The 22,288-nt window shown below is 47.4% G+C and overlaps 2 protein-coding genes across 3 annotated transcripts in view; both read right to left on the bottom strand.

Annotated features, from left to right (window-relative positions):
- APC2 (APC regulator of WNT signaling pathway 2) overlaps positions 1–11,781 on the bottom strand; it is a 49,393-nt gene extending 37,612 nt beyond the window's left edge. Inside the window, exon 1 of the mRNA XM_054175370.1 lies at positions 11,778–11,781. The gene's annotated coding sequence lies outside the window, so the exon portion shown is untranslated. The remainder of the gene's footprint in view (positions 1–11,777) is intronic.
- The window catches only part of DAZAP1 (DAZ associated protein 1), a 35,564-nt gene that overhangs the window by 9,940 nt on the left and 3,336 nt on the right, over positions 1–22,288 (bottom strand). Inside the window, exons 2-8 of one of the 2 annotated variants that reach the window (XM_054175374.1) lie at positions 19,080–19,120; positions 17,793–17,959; positions 17,182–17,247; positions 16,415–16,525; positions 13,384–13,432; positions 5,521–5,603; positions 1,082–1,235 (exon numbers count right to left, since the gene is read on the bottom strand). In XM_054175374.1, the coding sequence (XP_054031349.1) occupies positions 1,082–1,235; positions 5,521–5,603; positions 13,384–13,432; positions 16,415–16,525; positions 17,182–17,247; positions 17,793–17,959; positions 19,080–19,120 (671 nt within the window). Of the gene's footprint in view, positions 1–1,081; positions 1,236–5,520; positions 5,604–13,383; positions 13,433–16,414; positions 16,526–17,181; positions 17,248–17,792; positions 17,960–19,079; positions 19,121–22,288 lie in introns of those variants that run through there. The other variant, XM_054175375.1, reaches the window with a different exon arrangement.

Genomic DNA, 22,288 nt, shown 5'->3' with positions numbered 1-22,288 from the left:
TTCATCAGGGTGTCAAACAGGCCACAAGCCCACAGCTGAAGTCACAGCAGTTGAGCTTCCCCAATGCCTTCCAGGCATTCCCCAAATCCATTGGGATGATGTTTGGGAAGAGGCAGAACCCAACAGTGAAGCAGTGCCTGGGATACAGGCTTGGCACAACCTGCTGAATTCTGCCCTAGGAGTAGTTTTTGGGAGAAGAGGTCAAGGAACCATCTCAGCAGAGCTGGGAAGGAGACACATAGAATGGTAGGGGTTGGAAGGGACCTCTGGAGATCAACACCTGCCAGAGAAAGGAAAGACACCCAGAGCAGGTCACACAGGAAGGCATCCAGATGGGGCCTGAAAGCCTCCAGTGAAGGAGACTCCACAACCTCTCTGGGCAGCCTGCTCCAGGCCTCCAGCAGCCTCACACCAAAGTTTCTCCTCCTGCTCAGATGGAAACTCCTGGGTTCCAGTTTGTATCCACTGCCTCTTGTCCTGTCACAGGAAGCACTGAAAAGAGCCTGGTCCCTTGCCCCCCCTGCTTCAGATATTTATCAACATCAGTAAGATCCCCTCTCAGGCTGCTCCAGGCTCAACAGCCCCAGGGCTCCATGTGTGGAGTTTGAGCTCTGCTCTCAGGAATCCAGCAGAGCAAGAATCATAGAACTGTTAGGGCTGGGAAGGGACCTCAAGGATCAGCCAGTTCCAACCCCCCTGCCATGGGCAGGGACACCTCACACCAGATCAGGTTGCTCAGAGCCACATCCAGCCTGGCCTTGAACACCTCCAGCGATGAGGCTTCTACCACCTCCCTGGGCAACCCGAGTTCTGATCCACCTGTGAACACAATCCCTTGCCCAAACCTCAAATTCATAGAATCCTAGAATGGGATGGGTTGGAAGAGACCTTGAAGATCATCCAGTTCCAACCCCCTGCCATGGGCAGGGACACCTCCCACCAGCCCAGGCTGCTCGAGGCCTCATCCAACCCGGCCTTGAACACCTCCAGGGAGGAGGCAGCCGCAACCTCCCTGGGCAATTCCCAACCAGCTGTAGAGGCAAGACCCTCGTGCCAGCCACTGAAATACCCAAAGCAGTACCTTGAGGGCCGTATCCCTGCTGCCAGGTCGGAGGGGGCTGGCCTGCCCAGCCATTGGCAGCACTTGGCATGATCCTGCTTCCCCACTGGCTGGCACCGGGCGGCCCTGGAGTTTGGCTTTTGCTATCCCGGGGTTCTGCTCGTTTCACCTCCACCTAAAGAAACAGAGTCAGCATTTAGGAGAGATGGGCCAGGTGGCTGCACCCCCCTTTCCCCCTTCTTCTCACACACACCCTTAATTAAAACACTTAAAAAAAAGACTACACTTAGCATCTTATGACTTAGGTCTAAAATACTTAATTAAAACTTAAATCGGAAGTGTTTCTCAGGTACAATCTCTCTGCTGGTGTAAGATGTCACCGAGCTCCTACTGTTGAGGTTATTTCAAGTGCCAAAAAAACCCCACCCCCAAACATTCCCCACCCCCCCCAAAAAAAAAACCACAACACCCCCCCCAAAAAACCCCACCCCCCCAAAAAAAAAACAACCCCTCCAAGACACCCTACAAATCACTTCCGGATCCGAGTACGGCACCGTGGCGGCGTTTGGGTTGGGTTTTTGTGTCGCCCCCTCTTAAAACAGCAGTACCCTCTTACAACAGCTCTTCACTTCAAAACAAAACAAAACAAAAACCACAAAAAAACCCACCAAAACCCCTCTCAAAACTCAGTTGCCAGACTGGTTTTGAACACTGAAAGCAAGAATGAAAAGGGACACTTGGCTCCGTCATCGAACCAACCCAACCAACTAGGAGTAAATAGCAGCAGCTGAGGAGAGCAAAGAGCTGGCTCTGAAAAAAGGGTACTGATGCTTTAAACCATTCCAACATCATTTCTTTTTTGGGGTGGGGGGGGGAAGGGGGAGGGGAGTGGTTTTCAAGTTTGGAAGCCAAAGCCACTTTCAAACCCACCCCCAGCCGAGTGTAAAATTGGGGGTGGGGGTTTGTTTTGGTTTGGTTGTTTTAGCTCTGCTCATACCTGAGAAACACATTTCGTTGGTTTTATTTCTAGATATATTTTAATGTGGTGTTTGGTTTTTTTAAAAGCTTGTTTGGTTTTTGTTAACTTCAAAATAAGTAAATAGATAGATAGAAACAAACAAACAAAAGGTTTGTATTTATAATGTCTAATGGAAGATAAAGAACTTACCTTCCCCAGGCTAACGCTTAAAGAATCTCAATTTGGTTTGATTTTATTTTATTTGGGGTGGGGGGGGGGGTGGGGTAGGGGGGGGTGTTCATTTGATTTTATTCAACTCAAAAACAATGTCAGAGGGAAATGGATGTGATAAAGAGAAATCTTAACATCTACCAACAGAGAGAAGGGGGGGGGGGGGGGGGGGAACAAACCCAACAACAACATAAAAACCAAAAAGAAGTAAAAACAAACATGCAAGTCGTAAAATAAAATGAAAACCAAATGGGACAGTTGAGTCAATAAGAAGCCAAAATAATAGTAATAATAATAATAATAATAATCTTCATACTGTGTTAAGTCACTGGCAAACCCTCCCCCCTGCCCCCCCCAAACCTCCTCTCCCCATCCTGTTCTTCCAAGTGAAAGCCACAGTGCTCGGCTTAAGTTTTCATTCCCAGCGTCCCGGTGCTCTCCGAGTGCGTTTGACCTACTTCCTGTGAGCCTCACAGTCAGCATAAACCTCTCCTCTCCCCCCTCCCTCCCAAAATTCTCATTGAGTGACTCCCAGCCCTCCTCAATGCTGAATTAAAGCTTTTTTTTTTTTGGGGGGGTGGGGTGGGGTGTTGTTGCACATCCTCCTCTCTGTCTCGCTCTCCCTCTCTCTCCCCGTTCCTCATTTATGATTAATTTTAATGGCTGCCAGAGTACAAAGGAAAAAGAACTCTCAAGCATCAATGGGGCCCAGAGTAGTATGGAAAAGAGGAGGGGGGGTGTGGAAAAAAAAAAAGCCTTCAGAATTCTTCCTGCTATGTCTTAAAAACCATTCATGTCAGAGAACAAACAGGAAGCAGGCACCAGGCAAGGACAAAGCTCCCCTCCCTCCACCAGCCTTGCTCCCCCCCGCTCCTCACCCCACCGCAGATGCCCCAAGGACATTAAACATGACAGTAACCAAATCTCTGTCAGCTGAAGGCCCTGCCAGAGAGGAACCCAGGGAATTTTTCAAAGGACTCAAATTAATGAGTCTTAACACATTTGCCTGGGGGGAATTCAGTTATTGCTTACAAAAGCAGAGTCCTTCTTGCAATTTTATTTTTTTTCCTCTTTTTTTTTTTTCCCTCCCCCCCCCCCCACCTCTCCTCTCCCCTTTCCCCTTTTCAACAACATATGGATTGGGTTTCAGCACCTTTTTAATTACCAGAGAAGAGACCACAAAAAAAGAAGAGAGAGATAACCATTTTTAAAGCAGGCATTGCCAGTCAATGAAAAGGGAGAGGGGGGGGGGAAACTAGCTGGAGCTTGTTAATCTAGGTGGAAAAAAATTCCATTAATCTTTCAGTGCCTGTTTGGAACTGAAGCAAGGAGTGAGAAAAAAAAAGAATAAAAGAAGCCAACCCTGTGCAAGGTGTTTTAGTGGCCAGGTTAAAACTCTGCACCAAGCAGTGAGGCATCTCTGGGGCTTCTTGCTGCAAGCACACTGTGTGTTCCTGCTCTGTGTGTGCCATTGAAAGGGGATGGGAGGGGAAAAAAGTGGGGGGGGGGGGAGGGAAGGGAGCAAAAATAGCTGATTTCATTTTGGTACTGGGATTGTTGGGGAAAGAATGGAGAACTGTGAGGAGCACTGAAAGGCAGCAGTGTAAGAGGTGACATTCTGAAGGCTCACACTGGGCTCTCCATCCTTTCCCAGAACCATCACAGCAGAACCTTTCTTCGGTCCCCTGTCTATCTAGCACAGTGATTTGTGACAGCACCTCCCTGGGGAAGGAGGTTTGGGTCAGCTGAAGGCAATTCCAAGGGAAAGCTGAGAGGATGTAGGATGGATCCGAGGCTGTCCACACACCCCCCAGTGTCAAGTGACTGCTGGCAGCGCCTGTGCTCACAAGTAGGAGCACAGCAGCATTTGAGAGCATGCCCTGGTGTTCTGGGTTACACCAGCACATTTCTTCCCATCCTTCACTTCCTTTAGTAGGGAAAAAAATCAGCTCACCCCTCCACCTCCAACAACTTCCTAACATTAGCCATGACAGAATGAACCAAAATTCCACTGTCAGGCAAGAACATATCCCCTAGCTGGCCCTAAACGACTGCTTAGCAACTGTCAGCAGGTAGAAAAACTTTCCAAGCCAATGACAGAACAACACAGTGCAAGGATTCCAGGGAAGTCAAAGTGCTCTTCTGTTCCCTTGAAATCCATCCACTGAGCTGCAGCAGCTTCAACACTGCCTGTGGGACCTACTCTACACCTGCAAGAACTTTCCATCGCCCCCAGTTTCCTCTTCTCCCTTTTCCTTCGAGCTCCCTTCCTTTGGCAGAAAACTTGGCTGCCCTGCAACAATTTCTTTCGCCTTTTCAGCTCTGTGGGTTGGATTCTTTTCTTCCCCCCCCCCCCCCATTCCCTGTTGAGCAACATCAAAGCAAGCTCCTTATCAAACACCCATTTGCTGACAACACAGTATGAAGATGAAACAACCAGAGGTCACTTAACTGCATCGTGGTTAAATACTATATAGAGTAGGTGGGTTTGTATCAAAGTTTTCACAGTAAGTGACCCAATTTTTGTCAAAACCAATCCTTCAGGATGTTGGGTTGTTGCTTTTTTTGTTTGTTTGTTTGAGGGTGGCTTTTTTTCCCCTTTTTTTTTTTTTTAATGGTGCTCTATTTCTTTGGAAGTTTCTTATTTGCATGGTGGTTAAGATTGGTGGCCTCGCACCACGTCTAGGTTTGAGTAGCAAATACACATCTGAAGGAGTGGTATCTGAAACCAAGCCTTGAACAACTCAGATTTCATTGGGATTCAGCCTTTTTTTTAACTCCTCCTTATTCAACCAGCTAAATGAAAAAAAGACAACTCATTAGTTGTTCTCTTTTTTAACCCTCCTGGCCCTCAAGCAGTGCTCTCGACAACAGGGTAGTTGTCAGGCAGAGCTCTGCTCGACCAGAGCGACCCCCCCCCCCCCGCCCCCAGGTCTGTACACACACACACACAAGGCCTGACCCAAAACATACCAGCCCACAGCCCTGATTTTTCAGGCTTCCAAGAGCTCTCCCCTCTGGGCTTCCTGCCCACCCCCACCCCTCCAATTTAAGCAAACTCCAAAGCCTTTCCCCACCTCCATGGATAAAGCCTCGAATTTGGACTTGGCTTCTTTTCCCGCCTAATCGAACCTCGGATCTTTCGTGGGTGGTTTGTTGGTTGGGTTGTGGGTTTTGGGTTTGGTTTTTTTTTTTGTGGCTCACCAGTGAAATTGGTGGTTGCCCAAGACTTGGTTCTTTCTTAAGGTAAAATAAAACTACAACTACACACTTTTTTGCCCATGATGTCGTGAAAATGCATGTTGACAGCCTGGTCCACTGATTGTTCGTCCTCGAAAGTAATAAATCCAAAACCTAGCCAACGACGAAGAGTGAATCAAGGTAGCAGGGTGTTGTGACACAAAACAGGATGATGAACAGTATTAGGGGTGGACCAAGGGTTCAAGCAGGGGTTTCAGATAACCAAAACTTTGTGTTTCAAAAAGTCCTCCACGTAATTTAAAGAAGGAAGAGAATACAATAAAGGATCAAATTGGCAGAGAGGGGGAGGGAGTGGGGAAAAAAATTGCAACGGGTTAAACCCCCCCCCCCCCAGGGATTAGGGCAAGTTCCTGCCTCACAGCTTGGGTTTTGTACATGCAAACTTAAAAAGACCCAGCTGGTTAATTGTGGTTTAGTTGGGTTTTAGTCCTAAGCTACCTATGGAAAGAAAAAAAAAAACAGAAGAAGAAAATAGTGCTGCTGTAGAGATCAAAAGAGCTGCCTCCCCCCCACCCCCAAAATATTTGTGGGCTGGCAGGTTAAAGCCAAGCTGCTCCTCTGAGTCTCCCAGAAGGTCCTGCTCTGGATTCCCTGCTCCCCAAAAAGCTGCAAAGCAACTTCCTCCCAGCCCTTATTCCTCCCATCTTCCAGTTAGGGAATAAGATTTTTTTTCCCCTTGGAACAATGATTAAAAAGGGGGGGGAGGTAAGACAAAAAGAGAGTTGTTTTGGAAATGTAGCTGTTAAAGCATGAGGAAGGATTTTACCACCCCGTGGATGAACGAGAAGCTCCAGAAACTAACAACCTAGATCAGAGGTTCTCAAGGGTTTTGTTTCCACACCTCAGGAAAAAAAAACAACAAAAGGCACATCCCAGATGTGGCTTCCTTCCAACCAAACAAGAGGTGCTCCTACAGAACATGGCACTTGCTGTCGTGGCTCTTCCTCTGTTCCATTTCTTGCACCTCCTGCTGCTTTTTCCCTTGAAAAATCTACTCCACACTTCTCAGCCCTTCTCTCTCTCTCTCTCTTTGCCCAAGACATAGCTGCTGGACTGCTCCAGATTCATAAAGTGGCTTGGATTGGGGCTCTTTCACTTCAGCCTTTCCCATGGAGACATCTCCTCACCCCAGGGCATTTGGGGAGAGGCAGGGACACCAGCTGGGACTGCCTGCTCAGGCAGCAGCCTGATGACATCAGCCACGGATGGGGACAGATTCCTCTGGACGTGTTACCAGCAACACAACAGAACATCTGATCTCACAGAGTCGTGGAAGGGGTTGGGCTGGAAGGGATCTTAAGGATCATCCAGCTCCAAGCCCCTGCCATGGGCAGGGACACCTCCCACCAGCCCAGCTTGCTCAAGGCCTCATCCAGCCTGGCCTTGAACACCTCTAGGGAGGTGACATCTACAACCACTCTGGGCAACCTGTTCCAGCATCTCCCCACCTTCACTCTCAAGAATTTCATATGCCCAAGGGTGGCTTCATTCCCTTTCATCTATCCAAGAGCTGGTGGCAGCTTGGCTGAACCCAGCAGCTTTTTCACAGGGATTTGGGGAGCACCTGACACACCTGCAGGTAGAAAAGGGGGCAAAAAAGGGAAAACCCCAAAAACAACAACAAAAAAAAACCCCAAACAAACAGAAAAGGGGGAAAAAAACCCCAAACCCCAGAACTAAATCTCCTTTGGAGGTGCCACTTTTGAGAACCACTGCACTGAGGCTGTAGCTGCCAACACTGCTGAGAGAGTGGCAAAACTGTGGTTAACTGCAGAAGGCAAGGCAGTGGCTGGTCCATGCCATCAACCCACTTGGCTTGCTGGTGGAAAACAACCAAACCCCAGGAGAGGGAAGAAGAAAAAAAACCCCAACCCAAAAATAACCCCCAAAAAAACCCCCCACCCCACATGCAGTGCAGAAAATGTGCCACTCTTTGGATTAGCTAAGGGGTAAAAAAGCAGTAGAATAAAAAAACCCAAAACAACCAACCCCCAAACCCTGAATTAGAAAGGAATCCAAACCAAAAAGGAGGAAGAGGAGGAAGAGGAGGAGGAGGAGGTGGTGGCGGCATCGGAAGCGTTATGGAACATGGATGCATTTCTGCTTCTCTGAAACCCAAGATCTCCCCCTTGGTTTGCATAATTTTTTTTTTTGGGGGGGGTGGGGAGGGTTTGTTTTTGTTTTTGTTTTTTTTTTTTTGCTTTGCAGCTAGTGCTGACAGCAGCCAAATATTGCTCTAAAAGCGTTAAAACAGAGAGGGGGGAGGGAGGGGGGAAAACCCAAAAACAATCAACCAACAAAAGGATCCAAAAGCAAAACAAAAGAAATCAAAATACAAAAAGTTATTATTCTCTAACAGTTAAGTGTCTCTCCAAGCTTATCCAACTGGGTTGGGTAAGCCCAAAGAGGCCTATTGGAGAGAGCAAAAAAAAAAAAACAAACATAAATCAAGTTTCTATATAGGTGTGTATATATATATATATATATAGGAGAGATTATATCTAGAGATATAGATGTATAAAAAAGCCAACCAAAACAAAGTACACAAAGATACAGGCCAAAAGAGGTTGCAGCAGGTGGAAATTCTGCTGTCAGCAACAAGAGCAACAAAAAAAAAAATAAAAAAAGACATCACTAAAAGAAATTGGAGGGAAAAAAAAATAAAATAAAAAATAAATAATAAAGCCAAAACCAAAATAAACAAAAAAAAAAAAAAAGGAAAGGAAAAGAAAAGAAACAAACAAAAAAAGAACCCAAAACTTAAACGTTTCCCCCCCACGCACGAGAGACTGGAAGTATAAAGGAAGTTTGTGCTGAGGGTGTGATGAGAGCAGGCTGGAAAATGGGGGAGCAGGGTTGCATCACAATGTATTTGTCTGAGGGTTGAACTCAAAAGGCCAAGGATTGGAGCCAAAAAAAGAGAAAGTAGCACAAGGCTGGGGTTGAAATCCTCCCCCCCCTGTTGAGCGTTACAGCCTCTGAGGGAGACGTGGGCAAGGGGAAACTGGATACGGGGCTAGAGGGGGAGGATGGTTGGCTGGTTAACAGGGTTCCAAGATTGAAGGAGGAGAAGAGATTGTTGGGATGGGGTCTGAGAGTAGGGCAGAGAGTATGAGGTCAGTGAGGTGGGAGAGGAGGGGGAGAGAGGGAGGAGGAGAGGCCAGGAGGAGAGAAAAGGGGAGAGGCGGGAGAAGACCCCACCTGGAGTACTGCATCCAGTTCTGGAGCCCATGGCAGGGGGGTTGGAACTAGATGATCCTTGTGGTCCCTTCCAACCCTGACTGATATTATGATACTATACTATGATATTACAAGAGGGATATGGAGGTGCTGGAAGGTGTCCAGGGAAGGGTCACAAGAATGAGCAGAGGGCTGGAGCACTTCTCCTATGGGGACAGGCTGGGAAAGTTGGGGTTGTTCAGTCTGGAGAAGAGAAGGCTCCAAGGTGACCTAATTGTGGCCTTCCAGTATCTGAAGGGGGCTTCAAGAAAGATGGGGAGGGACTTCTCAGGATATCAAGTAGTGATAAGACTAGGGGGAATGGAATGGAGCTGGAGGTGGGGAGATTCAGGCTGGATGTGAGGAGGAAGTTCTTCACCATGACAGTGGTGAAACCCTGGAATGAGTTGTCCAGGGAGGTGTTTAAGCCCAGGCTGGATGAGGCTCTGGCCAGCCTGATCTAGTGTGGGGTGGCAGGGGGGTTGGAAGTAGATGATCCTTGTGGTCCCTTCCAACCCTGACTGATACTATGATACTAAGATTACACCAGTGAGGGAAGAGAGAAAGAAGGGGAGAATCATAGAATGCTCTGGGTTGGAAGGGACCTGCAAAGGTCACCTACTCCAAGCCCCTCTGCAGTATGCAGAGGCATCCTCCAACAAGATCAGGTTGCCCAGAGCCCTGTTGAGCCTCGAGGTCACAAAAGAACTAGCCAAGAAGGTGGCTTTAAAAGGTACTAACACCACAAGGCAGGGAACAGTGAAGAAACTAGAGCATAATCCACAGCAAAATTCCACCAACATGGAATTTTAAATCCAGTCAGTGCTGAAGCCTCTCCCCCAGGAGCTTTGTCTGCTGAAGGGCAGGACTTGATTGAAGACTCGAGAAATGAATCCTATTTTGCAGGGCTCCAAGTGGCCTCCTGAACAGAGCAGTGCTGCTGGTTTGCAGCCAAGGGGAAGAGGAGAAGGAGCACAGCAAGAACCTGTAAATTACTTCACAGTTGTTGGTTTAGCCAGGAATAGAAAGCACAAGAAGCAGAGACTGCAACAAAGCCACTGTTCCTTTTAGGATGTGAGGAGGCTGCCTGCACTGGGGACTGAAAGGATTCTGCTTGGCAGGAGAGAGAGAAGAGGGAAGGGGACTGTGAGTAAGCAAAGACAAATCTGGGTACTTGGAGACACTGAGATGGCTCCTCAAGGGCATCCCTGCAGCTGCCACTAACCAGGAATCTGGTTCCCAGCACTTCTGTGAGGAGCTGGGGGTAAAGGAGTGCTTACAGGGATTAGTTACAGGGATAGCTTTCCCCTCCTGCCAACAAACTAGTACATGACACACGGTGAGGGATCTGCTCAAAGTGAGAGGATGGAAGAGTTCAGGGAGGGTGGCAAAATTCAGGGTGGTACAAGCAGAAGAGGGCAGTGAATTGGCTTTTTACATGTTCTAACTCTACAGTGTCAGAAGGAGAAGTGCAGAGCCTGAGCAGCACCCTATGCAGCAGAGCACAGACCAGAAAAAGGAGGCAAGGGAAGTGCCTGAGCTGCATGACCAGGAGCACCAAGCACAAGCTGTGAAGAAATGTTCCCTCACACACCCCCAGGAACTAACAAGGCCGTTTTTGGAGATGCCAGTTAGTTACCACACTGCATGAAGAGTGGGACAGAACAAAAATGAAAGAGAGCAAGAGGCTTCAAGAACAGTGCTTAGAAAGTCAGCTGAATTAAGGGGGGGAAATACCCTGCAGTACTGCTGAGGGGATGGCTCTCAAACCTGCACCCATCTATCACTTCTGCTTTGGGCCAGCACCTACCCAGTGGACTCAAAGTCCTCCACGTTATTTAACTTCAGTATAGCTTTAAGCAGAACAGCCACTGAGAGCAGGATTCATCCAGAGCAGGCATGATGGGTTAGTAGAGGGGCATCCATGACCTCCTTGGGCAACCTGTTCCAGAGTCACTAAAGAACTTCAGATGCCCAAGGGTGGCTCAATCCCTTTCACCTACCCAAGAGCCCTCCCTGGTGGCAGCACTTTTAGAAGCTTTTGGGGAGCACCTGACAACTGCAGGTGTGAGAAGAGGCCAGAAAAAGCCTGATAGATGATAAAATAACTACTGAAATATTTCAGAACTCCAGACAAATGATATTCAGATGCTTGTAAGCTTTGCTTGTCTCCCTCCTCTCTTTAAAAATAACAAGCAGATGCTCCAGAGCATTTAGAATCATGGAATGGGTTGGAAGGGATCTCCAAAGGTGGTCCAACCCCCCTGCAGCCAGCAGGGACATCCTCCACTAGATCAGCTTGCTCAAAGCCTTGTCCAGCCTGACCTTGAATACCTTCAGGGATGGGGGCTCAACTACCTCCCTGGGCAACCTGTAGCAGTGGTCCAGCACCCTCATAGAATCAATAAGGTTGGAAAAGACCTCAAAGGTCATCAAGTCCAACCTTTCACCTAAGACCTCAGGACTACTAGACCATGACACCAAGGGCCACATCACTTGCAAAAGGGGCTTCTGTACTTTCCAAAAGCAACACTCTGGGAAGAAGTGAATATAAACTGTTTGGCTCTGTATAATCCATCCACATTCTATGACACAGGCTGAGTCTGAAAGCAGTCCTTCCATTTTTCCACACTCTGAGGGTCTAAAGGAAGCAATTAAAAGCAGTTTTTGCATTAGATTGTTATGAGAAGTTTTTCATTTCTCTGCCTAAGTAGTAAAAAACACAACCCACTTAATGTCCAAATTGCACACTTCGTGCAAACAGCTGTGAAGCAAACTGGAGGTCATTGGTGCTGATGACACAAAACTGGGTGGAGTGGCTGACACACCTGAAGGCTGTGCTGCCATTCAGTGAGACTTAGGCTGGAGAGTTGGGCAGGGAGAAATTGAATGAAGCTCAACAAGGGCAAGTGTAGAGTCCTGCACCTGGGAAAGAACAACCCCATGGATCAGTATAGGTTGGGGACTGACCTGCTGGAGAGAGCAGTGAAGAGGAAAAGAACCTGGGGGTGGTCCTAGTGGATGAAAGGATGACCAGCAATGTGCTCTTGTGGCCAAGAAGGCCCAATGCCATTCTGGGGTGGATTAGAAGGGCTGTGGCTATTGGGTGGACAGAGGTTCCCCTGCCTCTCAATTCTGCATGGGTGAGGCTGCATCTGAAATATTGTGTCCAGTTCTGGGGGCCTCAGTTCAAGAAGGACCTCAGGGAGCAGAGGAGTTTATGTTCTGCTTTAAAGGGATCTATTGGAAGGTTAGGAGAGAGATAAAGCAAGAAAACCAAAGCAACAAAACAACAACAAAAAAAAAGAAAACCAAAGAGAGAAAAGAAAAATAAAAACTAAAAAAGAAAACAAATATATTGAAACTTCATTTACATTCCAATAAAAGCCAAAGCCCTTCCCCCTCCTCTGACTGTGGAACTGGCCTGTACCTCTGTGACAAATTATCACCTAGAGAGAAGAAATCTAAAGAGATATCGTTAATCACAGTCAAACAATTCACAGAGAGAAAAGGAAAAGGGGAGGGGGGTGGGGAGGATAAAAAGGAAAAGAAAACAAGAAAGAAAGAAGAAAGAACTTACTTAACATTACCAATACTTCACTATGAAACACTTAAAATATGTCACTAAGGATGTATGTCTAAATTAAAAAGAAAGCTAAGACTTAACAGCTTAATAAATATGAAGTGAAGGATATATAAACTCTCTCTTTCTCTCTTAATAAATGAGTCAGAAGAGGAATGCAAGTTCAGATGGCAAACTATTCTTTAGCATGTAGGACATGCTACAGAGCTGTTGCAAGTGCAGCTGAGCTGGAAGGGGGGTTCAGTATTGCCTCTTTGCTGGTAAAAATTGATGAGAGATGCAATGGGAGGTGCATGGCATGAGACTCTGCTTCAGATTTTTGAGCAACCTTTGGCAAAACTTCCATTTTTTCTCAGGTTTTTTTTTTCCTTTGGTCCTCCCCTTTCAGGGATTGACCATCCCAATCAAAAGCATTTGGTAGCCTTGAAGAGGTGGTTTTGGGGTTTTTTTTTTCCCCCCCTTGCATTTTTCAGTGAAGCCATTTAACCAAAACCAACAACAACAACAAAAAAAAAACCCCAAACCACCCAGAGAATGGATGGATTCTGCTCTCATTTTATGTTCAGAAGTCCTCTGAACTGCAGCATCCCTGCCCCATGCAATTATATCAGTAGACCTTTTAGTGTGGGACAGGAAGAAACTGCTCTGGTTGGTTGGTTGGGTTTTAAACCCACCCCCCCCTTAACAATACCTTAAGCCACAGGAGTGGCTCAAGAATCCAATTTCACTTGATTAAAAGAGAAAAGCAGGGGTTAAAAGTAAAAAAAGGCAAAGCAAACCAGAAATGAACATGAAACATCTGACTTTCAATGCACAGATCCCAACTAGAGCTGCAGATGAGGAGTCTGGACTTGAAGTGGTATTTGCCCAGGGATTTATTGGTGTGGGTTGGTTGTTTTTTTTTTCCCCTGAGGCAACATAGCAGGAGAAGAAAAAATAATAATAACAAAAAAAATACTCCTAAAAAAAATAATAATCAAAGTCTACCTCTTCTGATGGTGTGAAATAGTTTGCCATCTGACTATAGGAGAGCATGAAGAAATTTCAAGGACAAACTAGATCAGCCTTTACCTCGGGGCCTCTGTTTCTCTGCGTCATAGATCATTACAACTTCAGTGACCTGGAAGAGAGAAGGGAAATTCTACTAACTGTGCTACCAGGGGAGTGTCAGCAACAGTCACCACAGCCTGCTTTCCCCACACAGCACAATTAACTGCTTGATGGAGCTGTCAATCCCAGGCTGGCCTGCCACGCTCAAACCGGGAGTATCGCTTGTGATGGGAGCCTAAGGAAAGGCTGAGTTCAGCTCTTCTGGAAAAGCTGCTAGGTTGTGGCTTTGAGGGTCCTCAGCACACTGAAGGTTTGGATCTAGCATTGAGGTTGTTATGGGGCTGAGATCCAAACTGCAGCCCCCAAACCCCAAAGCTTTCTGCTTTCCCACGCACCGCTCAGCACTGCAGCTTCTCCAAAGAGGACTTTTCTTATTCCCTTTTAAAGCATTTTCATTCTCTGTCATGAGAAGCAGATTTGACTCCAAATACATTCCAGGACCTGAAGGGGGCCTTGCAGGACCCTTCCAGGACCTGAAGAGGGAGTTCTGCAAGAAAGCTGAGGAAGGACTTGTAATAACAGGATGAGGGGCACCGGCTTTGAGCTGGGAGAGGGGAGATTGAGATTGGAGAGAAGGAAGAAATTCTTTACAGTGAGGGTGGAACAGGCTGCCCAGGGAGGCTGTGAATGTCCCCTCCCTGGAGATGCTCAAGGCCAGGCTAGATGAGGCCTTGAGCAACCTGGGCTGGAGGGAGGTGTCCCTGCCCATGGCAGAGGGGTTGGAACTAGATGAGCTTTAAGGTTCCTTCCAAGCCAACCCATACTGTGATTTAATTTGCATGGCCTCTCTGAATTACTTATGTGTATCAGTGGCTACAGACTGATGCTTTAAGTGGCCTTATAACCCCCCTTCAAATCATGGATGATCATTATCAGTGTGGTTTCAACTTAAAAATCCCACAAATAAATGGCAGATGCAAGCTGTTTAGGAAAGGCTTTTTATCAGAATGAGCACCACTGTGAGCTGCAGTTTGAGCAAAACCAGGGCTTGATGCCAAAGGCAACGTTAAAACAGCTGCAAGGAACTGCCTTTACATTTCTTAGAGGCCAAGAAGCTATCAGAGGACATGTGTGATCTCATGGCATCACATGGAATCACAGAATGGGCTGGAAAGGACTTTTAAAGGTTATCTAGTTCACCCCCACCTGCAGTCAGCAGAGATATCTGCAAGTAGAGCAGGCTCAGAGCCCCAACCAACCAAGTCCCGGAGTAGTTCCAGGGATGAAATATCTACCACCTCACCTCTCTGGGCAACCTGGGCCAGGGTCTCAGTATCCTCACTGTAAAGCATCTCTGCCTTCAGGTCAAGCTTAGGGTATTTTTCACTCCAATCCCCTGAACTAACTGAATGTGATGCAAAATCCCTTTTAACTTACAGCTAGCAAACCTTCTTTAAGTTATTACACCACATGCACTCAGTTCCCCCCTCCTGGGTGCTAACAGTGGGATTCATCCTCATCTGGGGGGGATCATTCCATGTGCCAGATCTTTTCCCCAGTGGGTCTGGATTCCCTTCCTCACACTGCTTTTGTTTACCAAGTAGTTACCGTGTCTGAGCATCAGGACCTGCTTCTGTCTCTTCATTCTTTGGCCACAAAGTCTCTCCAAAGTCAGCTCCCCCATTTCTAGACTACCATTAAAAGTTCTACTACTTACTTTCAAAGGCACTTACACTCAAGGGCTGCTGCTTGCTCTATTGGGTGGAACATAAGCCTGTATCTCCCAGGCCATCCACAGGTCAGAGTGGGAAAGCCAAAAGTCCGTGAGGAAGAGCCTTTAGAAGTTATGCTCCACAGACATGGAACATGCTCCCCCCATGTTTTATTTACAAGTCTACTGCAGCCTTTCAAACTGAAGAAAAAGTTGTTAGCCATTGCCTTTTTATTTTATGATATTTTTTCTTTAAGTTATCTCAACCACATCTGCAACACAGTGCTGGTGATAAAGGGAGCCACTTGAGAAGGAATCAACAAACCCTCTGCTGCATGCATGGCGGGAATGGCTGGGCCAGGGAAAGGAGATCAGGATAAACTGATTTGCTCCAAGAGTGGTCAGGAGTTGGAACAGACTTCCCAGGGAGGTGCTGGAGTCACCACTCCTGGAGGTGTTCAAGAAAGGTGTGGACATGGCACTTCAGGACATGGTTTAGTGGCCATGGTGGTGTTGGGTTGATGGTTGGAGTTGAGGATCTTCCAACCCAAACAATGAATCAAGTATCAGAAGCACAGACTAAGTGCCACTCAAAGACTCACATCTGCTGGCACAGCCTGGACTTCACCTCAGGCCATCTTGTCAGTTTCTCAAACTTATTCACAGCTGGATTTAGTTCAGGATTTTACCAGCTCAAAGGAGTAACAACAATGGGATAAATGGGCATTAAAATCCCAATCAGACGAGTCATTTCAGTCTGAGGTTTCAAAGTGAATTACCAACAGTGGTTTGCGACTAGAACAGAGGTTCCAGGGCCAGCAGAACTTAGCTGATTCCAAATAGTGACAGCAAAAGAATGGCAGGAGACTGCCAACTCTCTGTACAGGCAGTCAAAGATGAGGAGCTCAGACATGAGCTCACCCAAGGACCCACTGCTCTTCCCCAGAATAAATTCAACTCCAATTTGTTTTAATCACTGAGCTGTGAGTTATCAATTGAAAAGAGAAACAAAATTATTCTTAAGTCAACTCAGCTCAGGAGTTCTTGCAAGAATAATGCATCAGGTTGACTTAAGAGGAGACAGAAGCAGGAAAACTAAGTTATGGATCAGAGCAATAGGCTCTTGACACACAGCCAGATATATTGCAGGAGGAGGATGGTTTACTACAGCTTATCATAAAATGCTTTAGGATGTCCCTTACAGTTCTTTGTCTCAATGAACCCACAATTTTGACAGCTTGATGAGACCAGAGAAAAAGGCAGGGGGGGAGGAAAGGGGGAGGGAAGGCAAGCATCTTGCAACCAACTGCTAAGTGCCAAAGTGTGGAATTAATGACTCACCACTCCGAACTTCTTGAAGTATTCCCTGAGCTCTGTCTCGCCACAGTTATGAGGAATCCCACCAACAAAAATTTTATTTGATTTATTGTTATCACTCCTGGATCCTTTTTGCTAAATCAAGGAAGGGAGGGGAGGAGAAAAAAAACAAAAAGTCAGAGGGACAATAAAAGTTGTCTACTTCTAGCATTTTACAGTTAAACATCAACAATGGTCTCCTGCAGGATGATGAAGGGGGAGCAATCTCCAGGCTTGAAGTCATTAAAGTGAGGCAAGTGCACGGTTCAGAGCTGCAGAGTTTAGTGCTGGCACTTAATAAAGCCAGTTCCTGTCCTTCAGAAGATCAGAAAACCAAGGACTGTGGTTCTGAGGCCACTTACTCCTTTTGTAGTGCAATGGTATTAAGCTGCAGGGTGGGAAGGAGGCTGGAAAGGAGCAGCAGTCCTTGTGAGAGCACTTCCAAGGCACTTGGATCAAGATTTGAAGAGCTCAACAACAACAACAAAAAGCACCAAGAGCTTTAAGAAAACACCCCCACCAACTGCTCGTGATGCAAGCACCATGTGGTGGTTAACACTGCCCTGGGGTATTGCCACAGAAATCCAAGTCAAAGACAGCTTTCAGAACTCAAATTGAACACTCCAGGTCTGCATATTGATTCCTGACTTCAAAACATGGATCTAATCCATAGTGAATTGAATTAAAACTGCTGGAAGATAAGGCAAAGAGTTGGAAACCAGGCAGGGATACACCAAGGGATCTTTCCTTACCCATCCTTCCTTCGGTCGTGTCCTTTCTGGTTGCATCCCCCTAGGTGTACATGGCTTTGGATCAATCTGGAAGAAGTTCCAGTTTGGTCAGATCTCAAGAGTGCAGAATATTTGTTCTCCAAATTACATTTCTGGCAGCTGAACACAGCACTGCTGGTAATCCAGCTCCTCAGATCAAAGCTACGGTTCAATAGATCACTTTCTACGAGGTGGACAGAAACCATCAAGTTAAAGCTGTCTTACAATGAATAATTAACACCAACAACCAGGTTAACTTTTACAGTAAGTAAGGCTGCAAAGAAGAAAGCAGAAATCATAGAATTGTTAGGGTTGGAAGGGACCTCAAGGCTCAGCCAGTTCCAACCCCCCTGCCACGGGCAGGGACACCTCACGCCAGAGAAGGTTGCTCACAGCCACATCTGGCCTGGCTGCAAACACCTCCAGGGATGAGGCTTCCACCACCTCCCTGGGCAACCTGTGCCAGTCTCTCACCACCCTCACGCTGAAGAGCTTCTTCTCAACATCCAACCTGAATCACAACAGATCTTTGAAGCAGTCTGGAGCAGCAAAGTCCTTGGGAGGAGGAAAACCCCAAAGGCAAAGGAACTTACATTTCGGCCATCTAACGTATGAGGTCTGCTGGCCAGCACAGTTCCCACACAGTTGGGATCTTTGAATTTGACAAATCCAAATCCTCGAGACTGGTTTGTGGTTTTGTCTTTCATGATTACACAGTCTACAACCTCTCCATACTGGGAGAAGTAGCTACGAAGAGTTTCTGTTCAGAAAAACAAACAAACAAACAGACAGAGAAACCAAACACACGTGTGAAACCCAAACAGCTGGCAGCAGGCTGGGCTTGCAAAGAGGAGACAAAAGCAAAGAGCTACACGAGGTCAGGCTCTGAAAATCAGCACATTTTTACTTCCTCTGAACACAACTGGTGTAGAGTCAGAGAATGGTTTGGGTTGGAAGTCATCCAGTCCAACCCCCACCCGCCACCCTGCAGTCAGCAGGGACATCCTCCGCTAGATCAGGTTGCTCAGAGCCTCGTCCAGCCTCACCTTGAATGTCTCCAGGGATGAGGCCTCAACCACCTCCCTGGGCAACCTGTTCCAGTGTTTCACCACCCTCATGGTAAAGAACTTGTTTCTAACATCCAATCTGAATCTACTTTTCTCTAGTTTCAAACCACTGCCCCTCATCCTGTCACTGCAGGCCTTTAGGCACAGTCCCTCTGCAGCCTTCTTGTAGGCTCCCTTCAGGTACTGGGAGGCTGCCTTTAGGTCTCCCTGAAGCCTCTATTCTCCAGGCTGAACAACCCCAGCCTGTCCTCACAGGAGAGATGCTCCAGCCCTCTGATCTCTCCTGTCCTCCTCTGGACCCTCTCCAGTAGGTTCATGTCCTTCCTGTGTTGAGGACTCCAGAGCTGGACACAGCACTGCAGGTAAAGTCCCCCAAGAGCAGAGGGACAGAATCCCCTCTCTCCATCTCTGGTCATGCTGCTTTTGGTGCAGCCCAGGATGCCACTGGCCCATTGCTGGCTCCTGTTCAGCTTCTCATCCTCCAGCATCCCAAAACCTTCTCTGCAAAGCTGCTCTCAATCTCATTAGCCCCAGCCTGGAGCGATATCAAGGATTGCCCTGACCTAGGTGCAGGACCTTGCACTTTGCCATATTGAACCTCATGAGAATGGTTTAGTGCCACTCAGATAAAACAGTAAAGCAGCAACCAAAAATCATCATCACCTGAGCTGACAAAAACTCCAAGACCAAACTGGGACACAAACCATAAAACTAGAAGTGATAAACATATTTGTCTACAGAAAATATGATTCATTAACAAAAGATTCTTCTGCTAAAGGCCACATCTCTGTGCACTGCTCAAGGGCTGCTTACCTTGTGTTGTGCTCCAGTCCAAGCCACCCACAAAGAGTTTCCTGCAAACAAAGCACACAGCAATTTTAGGACTCCACACAAGGCAAAAGTTGGCTGATCTGAAGAAGTCTGGAGGCACCAAGGCCTCCAAAAGACACCACAAAAGCTGTTCTTCACTTGAATTCACTGTTCAGTGTCACAGGAGTCACAGGAAACTGAAGCAGCTGCTTTTGGTGCCGCAAGCATGAGCAGAGGTTGGAAGCTCACGACAGGAATACCTTTTCTTCCTTCATGCAAAGGGAAGAGAAAAAGTTCCTCCATAGTCCTTATTTCCTGACATTTGAGGAGGCAGCATGGCTGTGAGGAACCACAACAGGAGCCAGAAGGCAAAACCCAGCACCTCTACATTTAGAGGTATCACCACATGATAAATAAGCCCCAGCAGCTGAAATTGTTTAAGACTCATTTAAGAGCAGTCAGCAGTGTAAGAGCATCTGCCCTGGGACATGTGGCAAACCTGCACGTGCCACAAGGTCAAAGCCCAATGGGAATGGCAGCTAAAAGACAAAGCCTTCATGGGAAGGATTGTGGTGGGATTTGGGCATCACCTGACATTTCTGTGCTTGTTCTCTAGCTGCAGAACTGGGTAAAACAGGAAGCTCAAGAGGTTTTTTCCACCATCAGATCAAAAAAGCTTAAGGCAGCCCTCAGGCTTTCTAACCCCTGCACTCTCCTGGCACAGAAAAGTCCTTAAACTGCTGATGAAAACAAACAAAAACCCTTCATCCACTCCTTTTATGGGCTACTCCCTTGCTCATCTAGAAAGACCAGTGAGAGTCACCTTTTCTCCACCATTATCTTCTGGTTAAATGAAAGCAAAAGCAGAACTACCAAGTTCAAGTCTCAGACAGAAGGCAAACCTGTGAGGCAAGTCCTAAATAACAGAGCAGAACAAATCCAGCAATTGGTTGTGAAACCATTTTACAACCCTGTTTAGAATTGTTTCCAAAGGGCTCAGAAAGTCATGGCTAAAACCCAAGCTAAGCTGCATGCTCCAAACTGAGGACAAATCTGAACCAACTCATCCTCTGTAAGAGCATCCAGACCTGCAAGCACTTCGTGTCGGAGCACGTCGAGGTGAGCGCAGGAGGTGGTGCCAGGCTGCCTGCTTTGCAACTCTCTATCAACCTCAGGGTGTGACACAACTTCCATGCAAAGGGATCTCCTCCATAATTAAAGGTCTGTTCAAAGTCAGCTCAGCACTTGGCCCCTTTCAGTCAGAATCACAGAATTGTTGAGGCTGGAACAGACCTCTGAGCTCATCAAGTCCAGCCTATGACCTAACACCACCACATCGACCAGACCATGCCCCTAAGTGCCACATCCACTCTTTCCTTAACTACCTCCAGGGATGGCAACTCCACCACTTCTCTGGGCAGTCCATTCCAGCATTTAATTATCCTTTCCATGAGGAAGTGCTTCCTAACACCCAACCTAAACCACAAGCACCAACTCGGAAGCTCTTCTGCACGCCGTTTCATGGGCCTGCACAGACAAGAGCTGGGAGAGTTTATCTTTAGAGGATGCCTCTACTTGTCTTATCAGGCCTCCAAGAGAGAAGCCACAGTCTGCTTTATCCTCTCCTTGTCCTCAAATATTCATAGATTCATATTTTGGGTCGGAAAGCACCTTAAAGATCATCCAGTTCCAACCCCGCTGCCACGGGCAGGGATACCTCCCACTGGGCCCAGGTTGCTCAAAGCTTCATCCAACCTGGATCCAGCCCCAGCTTAGCTGAGGTTGGGAATCATTGCACCATCACTTACATGGGGCCAGCTGAGGCTCTCCTAACATTGAAAAGGGAAAAAAAAAAGAATATTAACCTTGCTCTCACCTTCTCAGGAGCAGCCAACTGCAGCAGGAACTCAGCCACCCCCCAGCCAGAGAGCTGCTGGTGCACAGAGAGCAGCAGTGAAACAAAAGCCTTGTGACCAGAAGGTCCTGCAGGGCCGGGCAGCTTGCAGATGAAACCAGCAGAGAGGCTCTGCACTTTGAGTCATTTCTCTGTGGCATGGCCTCGTGTCATGACTCTTGTGCAAGGGCCTGCAGGGATTGAGGCAGTGCCTTCAGAGGGTGACTGAATTCAGCCTTTTGGGATAACCACAAGGCTTCCAGGCAAGTTTTCTTCCCAAGGCACTGGTTGAGAGGTGACACAAGTCCTGGCTTTCACACACAAGACCAGTCATTAAGAACGGATCAAAAGTGTCTCCTTCCACAGGGAGGGAAGGACCAACTGGTAACAGGCAAAGAAAGCTCAGTGCTGCAGAGCCAGCAGCTGCAGCTGCTCCTGCATTACCATAATGCAGCCCAGAACAGCACAAGCAGCACGCTTCAGCCATTCCCTCTCAAAGCAAGCCTGTCTCCTACTGGCACTTCTCAGGATGGCAAAGTTTTTCCTCAAGGATTGGAGAACTTCTCCCCTCACATCCCTCTGCTGGCACAGAGCTCACTGGTGGCACCCCTGCAAAGGGCCAGTGCAAAGGGTCACCTCTTGGTGAAACCCACAGCCCTCACCCCACTCTGACTGTCCCCCTTCACTGTGTTTGCTCTGCACCCACCAGAGACCCACACAAGTCTGTCTTCTGCCATTATTTCAGGGCAAAAAGCAAGTTCTGGAAGCAAATCTCTTGATTTCCTAAGACAAACACAACTGATCTGCTGCCCCACTCACAGATTTCTAGAATGGTGTGGGATGGGACCTTGAAGAGCACCCCCTGGCACTGGCAGGGACATCTTCCACTAGACCCAGGTTGCTCAAGGCCTATTCAGATGGAAGATTCACGAGAGCCTCCACAATTAACCACATTTGGGGATGATTTTTCCTCGGGTTTCTTTTCCCTTCAAACTCAATTAGCTACTCACAGTCTGCGAGACCCCTGCAAACCTGCCAGCTGCATTCTGACAGCACACCCAAGCTGTCTGCAGGGTAAAAAAGTTACCAGTCACTGAAACTTTTTTTCCAGTTCTATTACTAATTCTTTGTAGTCAACCTGCTCACTTCTAAAACGCAACACAAAAGCTGGGTTGCCTGAGGTCAGCCACAGCAGCTGTATGTAAATAGAGGGCTGCTGTTCCTCCACAGGCTGTGGAATGCCAAAAGCCAGGACTGCCCTGCCTCTGACTCCTCCACGGGCTGGGGTTGGACACACTGCAAATTGCAAGATTTAGCT

This window comes from Dryobates pubescens, chromosome 31 (assembly GCF_014839835.1).
Source record: "Dryobates pubescens isolate bDryPub1 chromosome 31, bDryPub1.pri, whole genome shotgun sequence".
Classification (NCBI taxonomy): Eukaryota; Metazoa; Chordata; class Aves; order Piciformes; family Picidae; genus Dryobates; species Dryobates pubescens.
This window is presented reverse-complemented; position numbering and strand designations above follow the sequence as displayed.